Source organism: Necator americanus, chromosome V, assembly GCF_031761385.1.
Source record: "Necator americanus strain Aroian chromosome V, whole genome shotgun sequence".
Classification (NCBI taxonomy): Eukaryota; Metazoa; Nematoda; class Chromadorea; order Rhabditida; family Ancylostomatidae; genus Necator; species Necator americanus.
Window position 1 is genome coordinate 33,988,691 of NC_087375.1, and position 23,764 is coordinate 34,012,454.

Consider the following 23,764-nt stretch of genomic DNA (forward strand, 5'->3'; position numbering starts at 1 on the left):
TGAAGGAATTTCGGGTGTTCCTTGACTGCATGCGATAACTCGTCCAAATTTCTAGTAATCCACTCAAACCATCATGGATACTGCTGTTGTGAGAGCACTGGTGAATAAAAACTAAACGTTATTGATTGATGATTTTGTGAAGAAATGCTAAGAGCTTGAGAAAAGTACAAAAACCAAGGAGTTTGCTAGGGGAAATTTTTCTGAGCATAGAACAGTCATATTTACTCAAATCCTAAATCCAGTTTCCTGAGAAAAAAGCGGAAAATTTGAAACTTGAACTTTTATTTATGTAATAAGAACAGAGACAATTCCCCTCGCTTTATTTTTTATAATTGTAATTGTTTTCGCTTTTTATTCGCTTGTTTTTCGCTTTTTACGCTTTTTGCTTTTTTTTTTTCGCCGTAATTGTTATTTTCCATAAAAATATTTTTTATTCTAATACAAAGTGTGCAACTCTTCGGAGATCTTCGGGTGTTTACAGGTGTTTGCACGGTGTTGTTGTTTATGCAGTAAATAATACAGTGAGGTGGATCAATGTCCCAGTGTTCACAAGTCTTCTGGAAAATTGGTGAGAAGCAGAAAATGTTGCAAATGCATCAGGGTTACCATTTTTAAAATTCATCCAATAAAATTAACAATAAAATTTATTACTTTCACAATTTTGACACACACACCATTCTCTTTATGTCAAACTTTTTGCTATTTTTATCTAAAAAATATTACTACACATTCAGATTTCTTCAGATTTTTCTCGGTTTCCAGACAAAGGAAAATTTCACATGTTTCTACCGAGGGATGAGTTTTAAACAATAAGATTTGAAAAAAAAAACATTCTGAAGACTTTTTGGGGAAATTATCTAAGTTTTAAGCAATAAGATTTGGAAAAAAAGTTCTAAAGACACTTTGGGAAATTTATCTAACAAGGTAAATATAAATGAAGATAAATTCGTTAATTAAAAAAATTAACTGTTAAACCAAAAACATTAAATTAAAAAAAATTAAAATTAAAAAACTAAAATTATTAAATTAACATTAGAAGTCATTAAATCGCGAAGATAATTGCAAAGAATCGCAAAGAGTACGACATTTTATTTTATTTTTTTTGCTTGATCAGAAAATAAACTGTTTTTGTTCTTTTTTTAAATTGGATCCGAGATAGCAGTCAGGCTAACTTTCCACTATTTCATTAGTATGTAGTACTTGTAACGCTAATCGTATTGCATGCCAGCGCTACTGCCCGGCGAAAAAATATCGAGGATCGAATCAGGGAGTCATTAAAAATATGTTCACGCCAGTCTTTTAAATTGAAGCGGAGATAAAACTTACGTAGCGCCCGGCTGGAGACGACGATCAAATCAGCAACTATGTATCGGCCTTGAAACCACAAGCGGCACCGAGCGCGATTCTCACTAATTTCAACTCTCGTTTGCTAACGGTTTAGGTGAGAAACGGTCTTTTTTTCCCCGTCTTAACTGCTAGAACGCTATGTAGATGAATTCACGGGAAAAAGAGAAAAAGATGAACTCGTTTAAGATAACCTAGACATTATAAGAAACAATTAGCAGTTATCTGGATGATTGATAACTAGTAATAACTGCACTTTTAGTAGTTTAACGCCCACATTCTACTATTCAGGAAAAACTCGAAAAATACATGGTGGAGGTTCCCGCTAGCAGTTCCACGAAATAGAAGTTAATTGTCGGGAAGAAAAACAAAAGAAAAGATTTATGTGCACGATAGCTACATATTACCGGCGAAACTAGCAACTAAACGCTCATCGAACTCTCAAAATCCTGCACTATTCGAAATCGAATGATCGACTACTCGAAATCGAACGCAATCCGGCTATGAATGCTCGAACAAGCAACCGCACACCCAAGAAACCCGCACCACGCGTAGTTGACCACTTATCACTGGGGTCCTCCTTGCTTTATTTTTATTCCTTAATTGAAACGGGATATTTTACGAAGAATTCTGCTAAAAAAAGAAAATGCAGGAAAATTACAGATAAGATTATTTTTTATTCATGGCTTGATTTATACGATACAGATGCTAACTAACGGAACTTTATCCGGAATTTATGGGACTTTTTTCTGGAAAACCAAGAAAAACCGTCGTCGTAAAGAGTGACATTGTGATAAAACATTGAAAAAAGTAGTTTTACTCGTAGCAAAAGTGGTTTTGACGTTATCTTCTGTAAAAGAATAAACCTACATGTAAATTTACTAAGAACTTTCCAAAAGAAAATAAAAATCCATATCCATAAGGCCTCCTGTGTTTTATAAAATCAAAGAAAAAATGGACTAAAATTAAATTAATTAATTTAATTAATTAAAATTTTCACGAAAAAAAGCGTCAGCGAATGATAGTTTAAGTGTGGCCCTTAAGAATGAATAACATTACAATATTTACAATATTGAGGTAGTCATTTAAGTAAACATCCACAAGGCCTATTGTTTTAATGTGTCTCATAATTATCTTAGAGCAGTGTTGTTCGGACCCAAGGACACTAAAACATGCTTATTTTCTTATTTAAAATTCAAAATCCTAGATACGTATATGTACCTGAGATCACAGATAATAAAAATATTGAAATAATAATAAATAAAGATCACAGATATTAAAAAAAATAATACATAGTAGAAATAAACATTTGAAACAGAACAGAACCGCGCTCCACAGTCAACATCCTGCATCAGGGCAGGGCGACACGGATGAGGAATCCAGAGGCCCTTAAAGCCCTCAGTGATTGTATTAGAATCCAAGTTGCGAACTGTTAGAAAAAAAAACTCCTATCCACGGGAACATCATTTCCTTTATGGATGCGTACAAGGAGACTCGAGGTTTAGTGCAAAAACATTTGAAGGAGTAGAACATGCACACAACTATCATGTACAATATTATAATGATTTTGTTTGTATTATTTATTTATTTATTTACTTATATTATTTACTGTCATTTACTATTATTATTATTATTATTATTACTTATTCATTTATTTTATTTTGCACAGTATTTTCAAAGGGAAATCTGGCACTATACGATGAGTTTTTGTGATTGACCCCTACTTTGCCGTGTTACAGCTTGGAGCAGAATTTTCGAGAAAGAACAAATATTTTGGAATGTTTTGTGTAAATTGCCACTAAAATAAGAAAAATAAAATAGAATAAAATAATTATAATAAATGAAATAGAATAAAATAATAATAATAGAATAAATAAATAAATAATAATAAACAAGAAAGTTCAGAATTGTTTTTGTTTAATAATGCATCGTCTCCGCTTTTCGATCAAAACGATGTGAAGCCTTGCATAATTGTACAAACGACCGAAGTGGGACCTTCATAAAATTCAATCGGACAGTGGAGAAGAGCTCAAGGGTCCCATCGCGCAACTTTGAAAGCAGTCGTTCATACAATTAACCAACAGCATCAGTTCGTTTTTTGGCCCATACGCGTACATGAAACATTGAGAGGAAGCTTTTAAAAGGTTTAACAATTTCTTCTATGCTGGGAACCCTCTCCGTACATTTTTGACACTGATCCTTGACAAAAATACATGCGCCTGAAGCTATTATTAAGGCCTTAAAAATAGAGAGCGACAGTTTGAAAGATTTTTATCCCACAAAAAATTGTATATTGGCGTGAATAATATATTGACTTGAAAAACAGGCAACAACGGTCATCTCAATCCGTAAAGTTACGCTGTTGAAACTAAACAGATTATATTTACCCGTTCTTAAAGCTACTCTACTCCCTGGGACCCCTTCTAGAAAATATGTATATGAGCGAAATATTGCTTGAGTAATGGTTGGATTTCTAAAAATTCAAAAAGACGTGTATGAAACTATGCTCACAGTGCGGGAAAAGTAGATTTTTGGATTTTAAATAAAGATCTTTTCGAAATATTCTGCTCAATATGGTTAGTTTAATTTTTTTTAAGGACAGATTTGAAGCGAAATAATTTCTGATATATTTTGTTTGTATTTTCTATTTGTTTATATTTTTAATTATATATTTTTTTATTTATACTATTATTTTATTTTATTAATATTTTATTAATTATATTTTCATTTTAATATTTATTTTTTTATATTTTATTAAAATATTTTTATATTTAAGCCGAGTATGCATGATAAAAAAATCTAAAAATCTAAATATATTCTTTTCAACTAATATTTCTTAACTAATTTAAACAAAATAACTATAGATTTAAAAAATTTTTCAACTAATAACTGTGTTTACATCTACATTAAACAAAGTTCATGAGGGAAAGTTAGGGAAGAAGCCATTAGTTTACCTTAACAGAACTCAGAACATCCTAGAAATCAAATACACTAGTGCAACTGGAAAAGGATGCAAAGTAAATAGGCTGGGAGGCGGTCCATTAAGGATCTTTCCAGAGAAAGATCGTCCTAAAATAATGACGTCAATTTTCATCGGAGCTCTTTCGTCAGGTTTGTAGTGGGGCACACAGCAAATTAGTGGACCGATGAAAACACAGTCCATTTCGCTGCCGGCTTTTTCCTACCGTATTGGGAAATCGAAAAGAGAGCGAGGTTCGGGGGGGATGGGAAGGTTTGAGGCGAATAAAAGACATCATCGTCATGTCATCTCATTAGTAAATTAGGCCTAAACCTCGTTCGTTCGTTCGTTCGTTCGGGCGCTCGCTCGGTCGCTCGATGAGTGAGGACATGACGGAACCGCGCTGGATGGTGGTTTTTCCACAAAATCCGCGAACGCAACCGTGATTATGCTAATTCGATTAGCTTTTGAAGCCGAACCGAAATGCTTTAATGAAAGAGACGAGGCGGCGGCCATAGTACGAGGTCGGGTCATTGATGCGCGAGCCCGGTTCGCACGCCTTAACCAGATGGTCATACATATGTCGCTGTCTGGAGCTGTGCGGGAGGAGCTGTTGGGGGGATGAGCACGTACTTTGCCGGGGAGTCTCACCATCCGTAGACGCAGTCAACGCAGCAGCACCGCAGTAATCGTTCGATCTCCATCTACATAGTTTCCCATGGATGGAGATGTCAAGGTGTCGTAAATCTTTCGTTAATTACAGGCTTTGAAGGTCAGAGCCGAAGCGAACCGCCCGTAATGTGCCGAAGAAGTGTTGTTGAGATCGTCATCGCTCACCCCACCTAGAAATGACAAAGGTCATCAGCACAATGATTGACAGCGAGCACATTAACAGACACCTGGGAGGGGTGAACACACAGCGGCTGCTGGAGTTTTCCAGCAGAATCCAGGAATGTTACTCGAAAAAAAAGAAGAAAAAATAGAGCAGTAAAATAAAAATGTGGAAAAAATGGGAAAATGTTGGAAAAAAATGAGAGTCGATCTAAAAAAAGTCGATTTCAATCGTCGTAAATCTCCGATCAATCTAGACATCAATGCTGAAGAGAAGGCCAAGCGGAAATTTTTGGTTTCATGGACAAAACATAGGAAATTCTCCAGGCGCTGCCCTCAGGACCTAAAGTGGTTCTTTGAACCTTTGAAAAGCTGGGCGCTCCTATTAGAAATTCGGTTAGGTTCGTCGGAGATAAAACACGGAAATCGGAAAAAAAAATGGAAAAGACCCATCGATAACCAATAAAACACCAAGCAATTCTTATTCTAAAAGAGTTGGACGTAACTTTCCTAATGTGTTTATGGTTCCAGAAACCGCTCCCAATCCATTCAAGTTCCATGTGTTTCACATCGGAAATAGAAAAAAACCATGAAAAGAAAACTTCGCGAAAATTCTACGCGTTTGAAGTGATTGTCTGAGAATCGAGCGGTGCCGTGGAAAACATGTTCCCTCTATTGTACTCACCATATGAGAAAACCGTTCCAAACAATGGTTCAGGAAAGAGAAAAAAGCTGGGAAGTATAAAGATTGCAAGGCTGTGAACAAATGTGCACCAGGCGTTGGTGTGGTGGTGGTTTTTTTTCCCCGGGAAGAAAACCTCTCAGAAGGGCGGGTCGTTAAGAACTTGGAATGCTAGAAGAAATGAAAAAAAAAGAACTTCAAGCACTTTGTGTCGATTTTGAAAAAAAAAGCGTTTCAAGTATCTTTTTTTTAAATACGAAAGAAACCGATAGTTTTACAATTTCATCAGTTCCTTTCTTGAATTCCGCGAAAAAATTCAGAACTTAAAGGAATTTAATGGAGGATTTGAAAGAAAATCAGCGATTTTTCTTTTAAAACTACAATAAAAATAAAGAATGGATCATGGGGTAGGAGCATGAAGGCATCTCCACCTCATCCTCAGAATTATTATGATTTCTCAGATTATTTTGTCTTATTTTATAATTATTTTTTATTTTGTTGTTTATTTTGTCTTATAATAACAACTTATGAATTTTTCCATCAATTTCTAAAATTGCAAAGCTATAAGTCTTGTAGGAATTCAATATAATGCTGATTTTTTTAAAAAATACTCGTCCTTTCTCTAAAAAACTACGGATTCCATCCCTACAGACATCTGATTTTCCAAAAAAATGCTCCGTGATTTTCTAGAGATTTTTTGAATATCACTACCACTTTAATTTTTAATCAAGAGACTCAAATCAACTAAGAAAGGAACTTACATAAGGCAGGAATAGATTCCTCAGGGAATAAATTTAGCCGATTTTAAGGAAACAGTGTGTTTTCCATTCAAGAAGAGAAATTGAACGGACGAGAATTGTTTTTGTGGAACGGGAAATTTCCTGGAAAATTCAATTTTCATCTTCAAGGTACATATGTTTCGTTACGCAGATAATTTATTGCAGTTAAATAGTTAGAAAAAATCCGACATTTGAGTTTCCCTACACTTTCAGGCTTCAGCACGAAAAATCAGATCAAATCGAAGAGGAGATCAACGCTATCAATACGTATCGATCAATAGTGACCATCTGATAACACTCTCAATCTTAGTACCTTTCATATCTCAATCTCTTCCAGTTTCGACAATAATAAAGATTTTTTTTTTTGGTGGGGGGGGGGGGAATATTTAAAAGTTTCAAAAATACGAAATAACATAGACTTAAAACTCTATGTACTGGAGTTTGTTTGAGGAAGAAAAGTTTACAATTTTGGGAATGCGTCTATATTGAAAAAAAAAACAAATCCATACTTGAAAAATGAGTGATTCGAGACAAATTCCTTGTTTTATGCAGCAGTATTAATACATATCAGAGAATTTCTTTAGAATAGAAGAAAATTCATCGTTCAAGCACAAATATGTAGAAATCACAGAGAGAGAATAACTGTGGTTTTCTCGCATCATGAATGGGAAAAACAGCAGTTAACGGTTTAGTTATCCAATAAACGATTGATCGCCTACGGCAGTAAGAGATCAAAACTAACCGATGGTCAAAAATGGATGGTTTTTGAAGGGAAATTATTCGAATAACGTTGATCTCTAGCTTTATATTGATCGAAAAGTTTCAGCATTTAGGATAAAACGAATAAATTTTTAATAATTTTCTTAAGAATTGTGTGTGATGATAACTATGGATAGAAATTTAACCGATACTAACTATGCCTTAATCCTAGAGTCAGCTTTAACAGTAGCACTAGTTTCAAAAGGAAAAGAAAGAGTTTCAATTTTTTTTTAAAATTTTAATTCTAAAAACTACACGGAAAAGGGGGTAAATCCAAGGAAATCAATCCAAAATTTATTTTTTGAGATCATTTTTGTCGTAAAGAAACAGTGGAAGAAGTCGAATTTTATTTTTTAGAAACCCTAATTCTCTACTTTTCTTTACGAAAAGAAATGAGAAGTGTTTATAGGACTTTTATTCCTAGAATTATAACGCAGGAAAAAGTCACAAGAAAAATAGACATTTTCGAGCCTCATTTTTTGATTTTTTTCTCAGTTCTTGGGTAGGTCAACGCTACGACAACACTGTCGGATGATTTTGTTTTCTATTCATTTCTATGCCTATATTAAGACCAATTACCTTTTGTAAACACTTATACTTTCACGGACAATCTAAAGCTAACAAAAAAACGAAAAAAAACATAAGCTAATGAAATTACCACTTAACTACCAGAACCGTAAAATTTGTTATTAAAGCGCTTAAAGAAATCTAATGCTCATCAGGTCTACATCACCAAACTCGAACTCGAACACCATTCTTTGAAAAAAAAGAGTTCATTTAAAAATCGAGCAAGTTCGATAAAAATAGAGCAAATTCAATGTCAATAATATTTGTGTGATGCAAACCTGCTTCAATAAACAAACAGAACACAAAACGATTTACTCTGAGGGTCCTGAGAAGAGGGAAGTTTTGCACTTGTATTGTGTTATATAACACATTTAAACATTCTCATTCTATTCTTTTGGTATTGTATTCACTGTATTTATTTGGATTCATCTTCTTCATATCGTTTTGGTACGTCTTCGGTACGTTTTGAGCCTAATAAATAAATAAATAAATAAATAAGCAGTCATCAGCTTATTCTCCCACTTTTTCGGTTCATAATTCTCAATTCCAGAACGAGAATGAAAGCAACAAAAAAAAACTTGGGGAGATCAGCACCTTATCGATATGGGGTCCGAATCAACTGCGATCACTGATGACTGTCCATTTATTTATCTATTTATTTATTTATTACGCTTAATGACGTACCAAAAGGATATGACAAAGATGAATGCAAACAAATACAGGAAATACAATGTCAAAAGAATAGAATGAGAATGTTTAAATGTGGAATTCGGATAATTTCGATAATGCTGCTCTAGTGCAGAGTTTTCTGGACAATAATAAAGAATTTTTGCGTAGGGAAGGGTTTTCCTAGAAAAAAAAATAAAAGAGATGAAGTAATGAAGATACAATTTCACTGGAATCTAACCGAAATGCAACATATTATTCGGAATGAGAATGATTCTAAGGAAATTCCTCACTTTATACAACGTATGTGAGCTGGTAGTAATAAAAAACCACAAAAATTTCCATAAGAGGATGGTCCAGTCCACGGAATTCGAGAAGCGAATGGTTTTAGGGAAATTCTCCGATCTATACAGCACAAGTGAGCTAGTAGTAATAAAAATCCACAAAATTTTCGATGAGAAGATGATCCATGATGGAAAAACCAACAAAAACAATGATTTCGCAGAAGAAAAAAATTGTGATTCTTCCGGCGTGGGAATTAATTGCGGAAAGACTGAAACTATGTATCCAATAACTCATTGAACGCGTGCGATGGCAGCGATCAAAAATAATCGATAGGCAAGGGGGTGGGTGCGTCTCATTCACGCTATAGAGGAGTTTTGACTAAATTAACCCTTTACATTCAGTTCAGATTTTAATTATAGGCCTGGAAATAGGGAAACTAAAACTCACAAAAGAAGTGTATCATAATTAATTTGTATTTATACGTATTTATTATTTATTTATTTATTATTTATTTATTTACTATTATTTATTACTAATTAATTGATTTATTTATTTATACAGTCTCAAAAACACATTTTATTTGCCTAATACATTACTACCTTGTTTTTTTTTCTCAAAAAAGAACATTTTCAATGTTAATCGTTATTTATTGTGTTATTATTATTCTTTGTTGTTTGTTTATCATTATTATTTGTTGTTTATTATTTATTGTGTAGAATCGCATCGGAATACTTAAGTCAGTTCACTAGGCGATGGCAACAACACCCGTGAAGTGAAATAACTTTAATTAGTAGAAAAAATTAGTAGCATTAATTAGTAGAAAAAAATTTGCTCTCAAAAGTGTAGATTTGTAAAAGTAAGTAGAAAAATTTAATTATTGGAAAGAAAACACTTACAGTTGTGTTAATAGATGAATAATGGATGCATACATATAACAACTACAACGACTTAAATAATTTCAGTTTTTTTTTTCCTTTTTTCCCTCACAGACAACTTCGTTTTCATATAGGATTCTTTTTTTCCAAGTTCCCATTCCCGGATTTTTCCCCCAAAATGTTCCCTAAGATAAATTTCCTAGAGGTGGAGCTAAATAACAGGCTAAGACATCTGCATTTGTAACTGGATTCAACCGTTTAATCATAATTTAGCTGATCTTTACACAATTTGTTCGGCTAGTAGCGAAAATTCCTACACCTATTCCTACTATTCCTACATACATCGAAAATAAAATTTTAACGCGATATGTACCCATGTGGAAAAAATCTAAGTGGTATTGCTAAAACCCACTCCACAATCTTATTTCGTTTTAGATATTCTGTGAAGCAGAAAAAATAATTTAAAAATTAAAAAAAAGAAAATTTTTCAAGAACCTGTGGTGATCCCTAAAAATCTTCCTTTTTGGCGTACTGTAGTAGACTACCGTAAACTAAGCAATTTATTTCCAATCATACGGGAAAGACATACAACTCAGCCTGTGCATCATAGCACTTCAATAATGAAAGTCACAAAAATTACACGAACAAAATCGATATCGATTGATTGAAAAAAAAACGAGAATGAGAAAAGAAGGAAGACGGAGACCGTAGCCGCGGGATGGAGACCAAACCAATGTATGAGATCAACAAAACAAAGAAACCTCAGATTCATGGACGAGATCCATCGGAGAGAAAAGTTGTGGCGGCAAAAAAACGAGAGAAGTTGAGAGAGAGAGAAAGAGAAAAAAATGAATTAAAAATTCCAGGAAAAAAAAATGACGAGCAGCATAATCGAAGAAGTAGCTGAGAAATGATATCATAGAAAACAATCAACCAGACATCCTGACTCAACAATACCCGTAGGGGAATTCAAATGAAGAATAAATTAAAAGCGAAACACAAGAAAAAAAATGTAGTGGAGAAAATTTCTGTACACATTAAAGCTTTGCAGAATTCGTGAATTGTGAATGTGCCTATGGGATCAAAGAGCAATAAACAAAAAAAAACCGTGTCACTTTCATTCATTTACATATTACTGTAGAGATTACGATAGAGATATAATTTTCAAAGAGAAAAAATGAAAAAAAAATGTGGCAAATGAGTGAAAGATGCAGAAAAGACTGAATAGATTCATATGAAGTGAGTTTTGGCGCTGGCTTAGGCATGTAGGTGTAGGTCGTTCGGTGCATTCACCTACACGTACCATTCCTTAAAATCTTTTTTCCCTCCTCCTCCACCACCACCACCACCACCGATTCCATTCTTTGCATGTCCATTCATTCCGTTCCCATTCGTTATAATAGCTCCTTTCATCGATTGGTAACCGTTTCCATTCATCTGCATAGACAAACAAAACAGTAAACAACAACAGCAGTAGAACTGGTGACAGCAATGAGTTCTATTCAATGGAATACTAATCCAGAACTAAAAGAGGAGAGGGCGGCCAATCCACTGCTGTGGAACAAACCTGTGGAGTGGGTCTTCCGAGCAGCGGTTGGGTTGCGTGGTCAACCCCGAGTGGAGGTGAAAGTTCGGGTGCGATCGAGGTGTAGCCTTGCTGAGATTTCCCATTGCAAGCCTAAAAACGAAAAAAAAATTAAAAAAAAAACTAATAGAAGAAACTAAACAAACTACTGGAAAATTTAGTATAATTCGAGCGATTAATACGTAGTTCTTCTAAAAAAGGACGTCTCCTCCGTATTAATTAAATATTTACGCAGACGAAGCGTAATTTTAGAGTAGTTCTGTAATTGTTGGAATCGTATCAAGGAATTTTCACCTCATCATAATCGATTCATGAAAATATAATAAATAATATTGGAGATCAGATCAGATCAGGCGGTGTGGGTATGGAAGGATTGGTTGAGGATGATTGATTGATTGATTGATTGATTGATTGACTGGTAAATTTACGAATAAATTGACGCTTTGATGCATTGCTATTTAGTGGTCGCTCGTGTTTCACTCTCTCCTGCTGCGGGAAATAAAGTATAATAAATAATAATTTACCAGAAACTATCATACTATTAGATATTAGAATAAAGGTTTTTTTTTTCAGAAATTAAAAAAATCATTTACACAATTTTGGTCAAAAAAAATGTTTTATATATGTCTTAGTAGACATTGAGCAATCGGATAAAAAGAGAAAGGATAAAGAGAAAAGATGAGTCAAAAATTCTCTGATACGTTATCTTACAGTGACACATACAGTAAACCTTTTTGTAACAGTAATGTAAGCAGTAATGTAATCCATATAAAGTAAGGTTAGCGTGTTTTCCATTCTTTGAATAAATCAACATAAAGTATAAATGAAAAAAAAATGCAGAAGTGAGAAGGGGTTAAATGGAAGGGACATTTTTAATCGGTCGTCAAAATTCCTGGCCGGATATTCCCGCGCGTTCGGATAGGGGTTCCTATTTTTTTAAAACTTTCCTGGTATCTCTACAAATTTCATTTCTCGAAAAATGAGTGAAAATCGTATTCCAATATTTTCAATCACTTCAATAGTATTTATTACTATTACCTATTATTATTGATTATAGATTATTGATTACTTCATCTTATTTATTAGTATCTCAATATCTATTTTAGGGATAGATGATCCATGTTTATTTGAAATTGCCTGGAACAACACTAATATTGTATTTTATTGTATTTTTGATTATTTTTATAGTATTTTTCACCAGTAATAACAGTAAAAAGGTGAAAAGAAAAGTAATAAAATTGTAATATACAGTGATGTAATAATCTAATATAATATAATATATGTAATATTATATATAGTGATGTAAGTGAAGATGAATAAGTAGTTGAGTAGGAATTGAATAGAATAAGTAGATGCTAAAAGTTAATTGTCCTTTACTGTACCTCTGAGGTTTTAAGAACTTGACCTTTCCCCCTCTGGTAATTGAATTTTTCAGAGAATAACCTGGTTCAATCCTCTAGTTCATCTATTTTGAATACCAGAAAACCACAACCTTTGGATCTCTTGCTTTTCAGAGGATAACCCGATTAAATCCTCTAGTTCATCGAAGGTTTTTACCATCAAATCCACGCTAAAAGTTCCTTGTCCTTTCCTTTTCTATTTCATTTCAAATCCCAGGAAGCCACAACCTTTGACCCCTTGGTTTTCAAAGGATTACCCGGTGAAATCCAGCAGCTCATCCATTTTAAATCCTAGAAATCCTCAAGAGTTACCTGTGCCGATACAAATACTATTACATCATGCAAACACGACATTTATGAGGCTCTAATCCATGCAGACTGAAAATGTCACATCCTCCCGCTGTTCTTTATGTGGCTTCTTGCTAAATAACACCAGATAAGCTTTTTGTTCCAACAAATCCCCATTACCGTAGTATTAATTCAAATTGGATAACATTTAAAGGACATCTAACACCTACAGATCTCTAAAAGATCACAAACGTCGAGTAGTCAGCAACCAGCAGCCCTAAGAAAAGGACTTTCTCAGCATAATTCTAGTTTTTTTTATAGTTTCATATATTTTTCTATTTCATTTCTTTTTTTCTATTCTGTATTTCCTTGGAGACCAACAACGTATGTTTTTTGAAGTGTTTCACGCATGAACACCTTTCAAATGCATTACAAAAGTATAACTGCTTCGGAAGTGAGAAGGTCAGGAGCAGAAAAAAATTAAGATGAATAGAAATTAGCTAAGGAATAAGGAAAAAAAAACTAAATTGGTTGAAAAATTCAACATTCTGAGGAAAACATGCAGCAGAGTTTAAATTAAGAGTGTAACGTGTAGAAATATTTGAAATCTGATATTTGAGACTTTGGGGCAATTTATCGAAATTTTTCCAAATAAATGCGCTAGCCAGATATTCTGGAAAGTTCTGGAAACATATGGAAGTGAAATTTTTTTTAGATAGATACGGTACGTCTTCATAGTTCTAAAAAAAATGTCTGCAATGTTCGGCTCTAAGGACAAATAGGAATAATAAGGAGAAACAAAATTCGTAGTAATTTTGAAAAAGTTGACACTTTTCCGCTGTAATTTTCTCCACGAGTTTCGAGCTTCTAAAATGATACTAGGAACATCCAGGAGAGTCTTGGATAATAGTTTTCATCCAAGGGTAATGTGACTTTTCTTTCCTACATTCATTATATCCCAGCGTGAAGGAAAAATGGGTTTATTCTGGATCCAGCACCTAGTTCAGCCATAGAAATTATCATAGTTGAATTACTGTAGCCCGTTAGCATCTGCAGAATTTATTTGATGAATTTTATTGATTTTATCAACACTTAGAAATTATTCAATCCATTAAAAAGGAAGTTCTGGAGAAAAAGATGGGGCACAGCCTTTTAACCTAATCAGAAGGTCCTTCGAAAGAATTCCAGAAGAAAACCGAAAACAATGAATGAATTACTGATTATTAAATTTAAATTAATTGCTAATTATTACTCACTTGAATAACAAAATGAAAACACCGAAAATCTCCGATTTCTTTTTAAAAAAATGCCTAAAGGCGAAAAATTAAATTCCAGAGGACTGTAGCACTCACCATTGGATAATGATCGCCTGGTGGTGGATTCTGCCGGCAGCGGAATACACAGAAGACGACCACCGCAATCACCATAATGACTGACACGGATGCGATGCTGATCAGTGCTGTTCGCGGGAAATCCGCCGCTTCCGATGCCTAAACAACGGGCATTATCGTTCTCGGACCCGAAATCGTTTTAGGACCCCCCGGAACGGTCGTAAAAGCTCATGTGGACTACTAGCGTTATTTGACATCATTAATCATGGGAAAAATTGAAGCTATGAGCTCTCATAGTTCATCTTTAATTCATCCTTAATAGAGCAATGAGTAATCTCAATCGGACACGAGAAAAACTCGTACGTACGTTGTGGGTGGAGTGAACCAATAGTACGAGTTTCGTGCGGCTTTGAAAAGTCCCACTCTTGCCATCTAATTAGCAGAAATGTCACAGTTTTTCGTTTTTACCGCACTCATTTCATATTCATTTTCGTTTCTCGCAGAATATATGCTCGAATCGTTGAACATTCATTTCAGCATGGGAAATATCGCTGGAAAAGTGCACGGAGGCGAAAAGTCACGAGAAACGAAGGCGGCAGAAAAACGTCGGTCGTCGGTGCAGTTCTGCAGAGCAGATAGGTTTTTTTCCCCCCAAGTTCTCTGGAGCGATGAAGTTTCAGCAGCAGTAGTCACTCGGTGGAGTGCAAACGTCAAAGAGATAAAGCAAATATATAGGCACGTTTCAGGATGGAGAAATAGCAAAGTTCGTTGGACGAGCGAGGAATTTTTTTCTTTGACTCTGAGTTCAAACACTGAGTGAAATTTATTGCCTCATGATCGATTGACTCGTTCATCCAGCGAATCTCTGCAAGAAATATCCAGCTTCAAAACCGTTACTGTGCGAGAGAAAATAACTGGGAAACGGAATTTGTTTGAATTAATGATCTTTTATTTTTTAATTTTTTCTTTTTGTAAATTTGACAAATTCAATTTCTAGGACTGTAAATTAACAGCTAAATTTTTATTTTCTAATTACCAACTTTTTTAATGTTTAATTTTTTCCTCTTTTGTAATTGATGAGGGAGATAGGCTTCATTTTTTAGTAAACAAGAAGGTAATACAGTCTTACAGTATGCTCTAGGTACAAAAGGAGACGGCACCGATCCGGAAAGCATGGAAGTTTAGCAATTTTTGATTTTCCCATAAACAAAAAAAAGGTTCAAAAAAAAACAAAAAGGTTTTATGATCCTGCAGAATGCTCTAGATTGGAATTTGGAAGACATAGATCCAAAAAATATGACAATTCAGCATTTTTTTAAAAATTTCTTCATAAAGAAGAAGATTCCAGAGTCCTGCAGTCTTCTATAGGTTGTGATTTGGAAGACTTAGATCCAGAGAATATAAAATTCAGGCAATTTTTTTTTATTTCTGTAGGTCTGCGCCAGGTTCCATTGGCAATAAATTGGGTTCTGATTTGAGAAAAAGGTCCTTATTATGTTTCTTTCTCTAAAAAAAAAACTGACTGACTTTCTGAAAAAATCTGTCTTTTTTTTAAATTTTTATTCTGGTGCACCATTGCCGTATGTATGTGAACAAGCAAATAAATGAATAAACAAGTAAAAAAATTCCTCAGCAATCCCTCCCTCCCCTCCTCCAACCTCCTCCAGCCTTCAACTACTCCCCGCTGAACAATTAACAACCACACAGCCAACAGCCACCCATCATCATCGCCATGTGCGTGAAAACATGGATTGTGTGCTCGGACGCAGCCACCACCTCCTCACTCACTCGCCATCAACAACAGAGACGTTCAGAGGCGAAGGCTGTTCGCCTTTTCGCCACTCGCAGCAGCCCTATTTGAAATTCCAGAGAATTCCAGAGGCAGCGGAGGCGGCGGTAGAAAATTTCACTTGCTGCAAAGCGAGCTCCATAAAACGAGCCGCTTTTGTTCTGCGATTGTGATTTGTGGATGTGGGCGCCGTGGTTAACACAATAGAACTTAGTTAAGTTCCAACGCATGAAAATCCGTTATCCACGAAAATTCAATCGGGAACGCTGATAAGCGAAATCGTTCTCGGAACGACGCACGACGACGAATTTGCACTTTTGCGACGACGACGGCACGCAATATCTCCGAGTTCCCATGAGGCAAATTTTAAGCTGCTGCATGAAAAATTTCAATGGGATTTTTTAAGGAGAAAAATTCTAAGAAAAAAATTTGAAAGCGTAAAATTGCTCTGGAGATCCTAGTAAATGGACTTTAGTGAATCCTAGTATTCTAGTAAGCAAATTTTCTTTTTTGTAAACATTTTCTGGGAACAAAGCAATGGTTCCGTGAAAAAACCCACATGTTTCAAAAATATCGTGCACTTCGAATAAAATTTTAGAAATTAGCCTATAATATGGAAAAAAATTCTGGAGAGTTTCAAAATGGCAGGGAATAGTGTATGTTGAAATTTAAAATGTTTGAAAATACACAACTTTTTTAAGAGCATATAATTTGTTTTTAAAAAAGTTGTTTTTTTCAGAAACGGGGAAAAAGAAAACAGACTTGGTTATCTATGGCTATTTGGTTATCCTGGAACAAGTTCAGATAATAAAAATTCATTTTAGAAAAAAAAACGGTCCGGAGAAGCTTGTGGAAGACAATAGGAATATTTTTTCCTAGGTTAGTTAGAAATTTTCACCAATAGTCGCATGAAGCTTTCCCTTTTCGCCACTGGAAGATACAAAGCGCGGAATTGTGGAATTTTCAGAGCTGACAGAACAAGGCTGCTCCAGAAAAAGAAATTCTCCGGAGAGGAAAACGAAAAATCTGAATAGTGGAAGATGATATATTTATGAAATTTTCTCATAAACAAAGCGTTAAAGAAAGACTCTGGAAGAATCGAGCTATGAGCTTCAATTCTCACATCGCCTGGGGCTCATGGGATTTTTTTCGGGGAGTTCTGGAAAATATTGCCGAAAAAAATGCGCCTTTTTGTTTCTCATTGGAATATGAATTCATTTTCTTATAAGGTTCCATGAAAGTTCAACTTATTTCAACATCAGATTGAAAACTGTTACTTTTCACTACCTTATATGGCGTGTTTAGGTACCGTTTTTTGGCAACGGGTCAACTATTAGCAATTGGTCAGCATTATGGTAACAATTTCCCAATCATACATTCTGGGGCGGGTGTTCAAAAGCCAAAAAAGTGGAAAAATCTGAGAAAATATATTTCCTTCCTTTTTTCTTTGTTCCTTTTCCTTTTTTTTTATCAAAAAACAAAAAATCCTTGCTTGCCTTTATGGTAGTCGTAATCAAATCGCCCATTGGTGTAGTTGGACGAACCGGATACACAGTAAACGACGGCGTTGTTCTCGGTTTTGCCAGTTTTGCTGTGGTTGCGGACAGAAAAGTGCTGAACGTGGTAGCAGCAGTCGATTTTTCTGAAATGAACAAAAAAAAAATGACTACATACGACTGGAAAATGAACGTTGAGGATGAAAACCTAATTTTTCCTGGGAGAGAAGAAAGAGGGTGGAAAAAAACACCGAGCACACAAAGGAGATTCTCATGCACTGACAGCGTCTGTTCACATACGCTCCGCTGAACCAGATGGTCATCGGACGTGAACGCAACGATCCCACGAATCGTCCGTCCGTCGTCCTTGATTGCGGCGGTTGATTCAAATTGCGGCTGGGATCACAATCAAAAGCGATAAACGATCACGAACGCGTGACGGTGTAAGTAATGTGTTGAGGAGGTTCAGCACTTTCAAAGAGGCGGGGCTAAGATTTGACACGTGGGCGTTTCTTATCCCAACCTCGTTGCGATTGGTCAAAAACACTCAATAAATCTTCACGTATAAGAACTGAAGTGAGACGAACTAGTCCAAGTGTACTCTCACTACTTTTTAAAGTCTATCTTAGAGCAATCCCGGTGAAACTCGTCCAACTCCACGAATTCTCGTACACTCCGCCTTCGTGCTGGTCAGCCCAACAAATTTCAAACATTATGAAATTTCACTTTTTTGATATGGAGCGTAAATTAGTGTTTAGTAAGTAAATAATTAGTTTTGTGAGAAAAAAAACAAGTTGCTAAATTAGTTCGGAGCTAGCTTTTGCTAAGAAAAAGTCGCGGAAAGAGCTTCGTGGAAAGAAAGACACAAAATTGATTCGAAATTTCTAAGTGAGGAACTAAAAGAAGGCTAATCCGAACTTTTCTGTAATATTTTCCTATAATAAAAAAATTCCCGTAAGTGCTTTAATGGTGAATATTTAATTACTGAGCTCTCATCCTCGGATTTTTGGATTTCTGGGATCGGAAATTTTTTGTGATAGCACTTTCTTTTGAATTAAAAAAAAGAAGGAAAGAAGAAAGAAAAAAATTGAATTGAAGCACCAGTAAATTTGAAATAAATTTTTTTGACATTAATCTTAAGAACACATATTTCTCCCTGAATCCTAGCTTACTGGAAATTCTAATCAGAATAAAATCCGATTTCTAATTCAAATCCGAAAATCTGAGGATGCGGTGACTGGAAATGACCCAATAAAGCGTCATCCGAAGACAATTTTCTGACCTTCGCGTTAATCTCGCAAAAAAAATTGCTCTTCTTAATGAAAAGTTTTAGTTGAACGAAGCTATAGGAAATATTAAAATATAAAAAAATTTCACAGGCATTTATGGAAGAACTTTAAGAGGCAGAACGGGGAAATAAGCAACAAAATTTGAAAAAAAAGAAGAGAAATTAAAGAAAGATAGAAAATCTGTTTGTTACTCGGTGAAAATATTGGTGTAAACAAACGAAAGCCAGATTTCTGGCATATTCCAGAAACGTTGGCAATATAACGTTTAATTTTTACATAGAAAAAACAATTCATTACATCAAATATCCATTAATTCGAGATTGTGTGGGAGTGAAAACTGCGCTAATTTTAGTTGTTTGCTGTTGTTTTTTCTCAAAAATGAATTCTTGTAACGAACTAAAAAATTTCAGGAACACAAAGAAATTGTCATGGACGTTGTCGTCGTCGTTCATGCATTCAGTAAGACGCTGGATCCCATAGAAATACAAATAACGGAACAGCGGATGGATAGAGGGCAGCTGAGACATGCTGCAATAATTAAAAATTCATTAGACTCAGCTGTTGGAGGGGGGAAAGCGCGTATAACCTCAGGCAATACATACACACACTCACCCACAACACACACACACTCACACTCACACAAAGAATCCATAGAAACGCGTGTAGCGCTTGGAAAAAAAAAAACATGGAGAGATTCGCGAGTAGTCAGCGGTGGTGATTGAAAATCTGACGAAAATCGCACGAGAATTAGAATAATTCAATAATAGTGAGTGTGGAGTGAAGTGCGGGTGGAGGAGGAAGCTGGAAACGAGGCGAGGAGGCCGAGGCAGCCAAGTGGACGTCGGCGTTGACTGGCGCTGAGCACAGGAGGAGCAGCGGTGGCGGCGGTGGCGCTAATTTCAACGCTAAATCAACGAGCTCATCGCTTGAAATGAGGTCGTCGTCCGTGGAGCAGACGATGGAGGCAGTGGAGACGGCAGTGAATTCATGTCAGCCCCACCAACAAGGGTGCTTTCTAAGTAATTGTCCTCCTCCGACGAGGTCCACGACTACCCGGTTGGTGGACGCTAAAATTTATCGGTAAGACGAATGTACATACATGATGGTCTCTAATATCCATTAATTTGGTAATATCCATTAACCGGGGGACCGATCCTGGAAATTAACCAAATTCACCTAGCGACAATGACGGTACACATGCAGTCAGCGAACGCAAAACTGGGGATTTGTTGTCCAGAATCTAAAAAAAGCTCCTCCAAGCGGAAAATTCCGTGCCGATAAACGTCCCGAAAAACAAAAAAAAATTGCCCTCAAAAGCTCAACAAACTCAGTATTGACCATAAGGTAATCATATGTAATCATATTTCACTCCCCGACCACACCAAACTACTTCCTGACTGCACTTTTATGAGTTCCAGGAATTCGCTGCCAAGCAGGCAGTAAAGGAACTTTGCTGGGGGCAGAAAAAAAAGTTGCACTTCCATAGACTACAGCGATCTCAAATGCGTACTTGATGGAATGTCAGGATGTGAAAAGATACTGTTCGAAAAAATACTTATTACTGTTTTTTTTTCAAGCAAAGCAATTTTTTCCCTAATTCCACAGCTTCTTCCAAGAATTTCTTCCAGGGAAAGCAATATCGGCAAAAATATCGCATGAACTCGATTTTTCGAGCGCAGAGTCAGCTCAACGAACCGGCACCGCCATCGGGGGATTACGGGGAAAATTAATAACACCAGGTGAAATCCTCGCCACATCGGGGAGAAATTGAACACTTGCCTCAGTTCCTTGGTTTTACGCCGGAGAAAGGAAGAAATCTCACCTCCATCGGTTAAGATTCACATTTAAACAATTATTTATAGTTATTTAAAATTATCTAATTTAATTGTCGATTGTTATTAATTAATTAATTGATTACTTAATTTAAAAGTTAGACGAACAAACGATAAAAGCTTGATTAACTGTTACTGATTAATTAATAGGTTATTTAAAACTCAAACGACCTAAAAGCTCGAGTCTTTTCCTCAATTTGTTTTCTTGGCGAAGTTATTAGCGATATGGCTTATCAGTCAAAACTTGAAGTAAATTTCTGATTGAAATTCCTGGAAAAAGCTGTGGAATTAGGAAAAAACAAGAGGAAATTTGCTAGATGAAGGTAGTAGTTCCGAAAAGAATTTTTCTTTCTTTCCTTATTTTTTTCCTAAAATTTTTTCTTCTTTTCTTTCATAAAATTTTTAGAGATAGAATTTCCTAAAAACTACTCAAGACTTAGAAAAAAATCTATTAAAATGTTAAACTATCATCAGAAGCTCGTGAAAATACGAGAAAAGCAGAAGACTACGAGTTGAGGTCTCGACCGGAATCTTCTGGACAGAAATAGTGCCCGGTTAAAGAATGAAGAGCGCCACGTGCTGCTGACAATGCTGAGGTTCTGAGTGGAAAGGAAACCACTATCTTCAATAGAAAAAAAACAGTGCCGAGGTGGTCCTGAGTGGAACGTGATGACCCTTTTTACTGAGCAAAAGTAATCAGTTTAAGTGGAGGAATCGCTAGAGAAGTTTTGAGAATAAAAACTTCCTACCAGAGCGCCAACTATGAGGAACAGTTGTCCGGGAACAAAAACAAATCCTCTAGAATGTCAAAGTAATCGATGTGTTCCATGCATATGACGCAGATTAACCATAAAATGTAAATGGAAAACCTTTCAGGAAGCCAGCATGCATGAAATATTCGTCGACTGACGCCGGTGCGTCGACGGACACGCCTTCTCCTGGGTGTTCCAGCTGCTATAAAACGCATCGCATCGCGACACGACGCGACGCGACAGCGATGATGATGTCATCGCGACGACATGACTACTCAGCCACATTATTACGTGGTTAATACAAATATTGAAGGTAAGCGCAAATATAACGAATTATTATAGGCACAATTCGTCATTTAATGGAGAAAAAGTGTTCCGACCAATAAGGAGCACTGGGTGCTGAGGTCCTGAGTGGAATGTTTGAGACCTTCCACCCAAACGACCACATCTGACGAATTCTTTTCTTTTTCGATTAAATTAGTGTGAAGCAGGCGCAGTGGCGCGCACGTACCTTCAGCTGTTCAGTTGCCAAGATGAATTAGCGTCGAAAAACTCGACCACTTATGCGAGAGAACTCGGACATTAAGCGCCAAAGAGCGACTACACGGTGAAAATCATTAATTGAACGAGACTAGGCGAAGGAATTGGTGTGAAAACAACGTCGTTGTGTACGAGATAGGAAGCCGGGAGCAGACTAGAAAGTCTAGTTTTCCGAGAAATTTTTCATTTCCAAGAATTGTCTGGATGTGTTGTTAGGAGGAGAAATACGGCGACCAGCAGACGTTCAGTTGATGAATATCTAATTTGCGACTAAAAGTGCACATAATATGAGTAGAATCCGCTGTGAAATAACATCCACGTGTCCTTTTCCGTTTCTGTTTGTGTCCGTAATCGATTTAGAAGAATTAAAGAACGAATAGGTCCTAACACGAAAACATCAAACCGCCGAACCGAAGCCGCCGAACGCCGCCGACGAGGTGTCAGATTTCGTCCTCGTAGCGAGCGGAGACACGATCCCTAACAAGGTCCTCGAACGTTTCCGAAATTCAAATGTGAGGAAAACGAAGCACTTCAAAGAATATCCGTGGATTTCTGAAGCGCTGCTTGAAGCGTTGAAGAAAAGTCGTGCGGGAAAAAGACATCGAAGCAAGATTGAAGGGAATTTTCGAGAAATTTAATAGTTCTGTCACACAAATCAAAGCGGAAAGGAAAGATTTTCACGGTTTTTTCTTCATAATCCAGGAAACATCCAGCAATTTACATCGGTATAAGTGAAATTCAGGGAAAGGTCTTAATTGTACAAAGGGCACCGTACCGTTTCCTGGGAACTAGTAAACAAACCCATGCATTCAAGGAAACATCTCTCTGAAAACTGGCGGTTTCGTTTTAGGAACACACAACTGTGATCATTGTATTTCGGGGTATTTTCCTTCTAAGGAGAGAAGAGGAAGGAAAAATTTATTTAGTGAGTTTTGCTGCAGTCAGTTTACTTTTTTTTAAGAAAAAATAATTCTCTTTGTGAAAATTTCTCAGCAAAATTTCCAAGAGAAAAAGTGTAAAAGTTATCGTAAAATAACTTTTCAAGCGACTTCGGCCAATGTTATAGCTAGAGTTTTTCGAAACCATAGGACTACTGGACATTTTTGTATCCTATGTCTTAATTCTATAATTTTTTAAAAAGAAAAAAATGTCAATGCCAATGCAGAGGTGATGTGGTAGTCTAGCGTTGTATATAGAGGTGAAACTTTTGAAATTTCCTAGTAATTTTTAGTTTCTGGCACTGGTCCAAGGCTTATGTTTATACAATAACAAATGTTCACAGGTTTAAAACCTGAATAAAGTCATTAAAAACAAATCTTCGTTCAAAGTTTATAGTTCTCTTAGGAAAAATTTCCATTTTTGCTTCTAAACTGTACCGTATCCCGCTACAGTACTACTGCCATATCTCAAAGAAATCGAAGAAAGCAACGTTTGCGATAAGGATTAATTCAGACAAGATTTTTTTTTGAATAATTGATCAGAGTTCGATTAGATCGATTCGATTTTGAGCACTTGTGTTAAAGGAAAGAAAATACATAAAAAAAATCTCTTCCTCAGAATAAATCCTGGCTTAAGAAGAGGAATAGAAATTGTCGAAAATTAATTGGAATTGGATTAGTTCCAACAAATTGCTTGAGAAGGTTTTGGATATGAAAAAAAACATTAATTTACAAACATAAATGCGGAAGCGTCATAAATAAATTTATAAAATAAAA

The 23,764-nt window shown here is 35.8% G+C and overlaps 1 protein-coding gene across 2 annotated transcripts in view; it reads right to left on the reverse strand.

Annotated features, from left to right (window-relative positions):
* Window positions 1–11,040: 11,040 nt before the first annotated feature.
* Window positions 11,041–23,764, reverse strand: part of RB195_016057 (uncharacterized protein) — a gene marked incomplete at both ends in the record, with an annotated part of 99,034 nt that continues 86,310 nt past the window's right edge. For both annotated transcript variants that reach the window (XM_064207041.1, XM_064207042.1), the window contains 4 exons: window positions 11,041–11,184; window positions 11,315–11,425; window positions 14,373–14,510; window positions 17,637–17,782. In XM_064207041.1, the coding sequence (XP_064062922.1) occupies window positions 11,041–11,184; window positions 11,315–11,425; window positions 14,373–14,510; window positions 17,637–17,782 (539 nt within the window). The remainder of the gene's footprint in view (window positions 11,185–11,314; window positions 11,426–14,372; window positions 14,511–17,636; window positions 17,783–23,764) is intronic.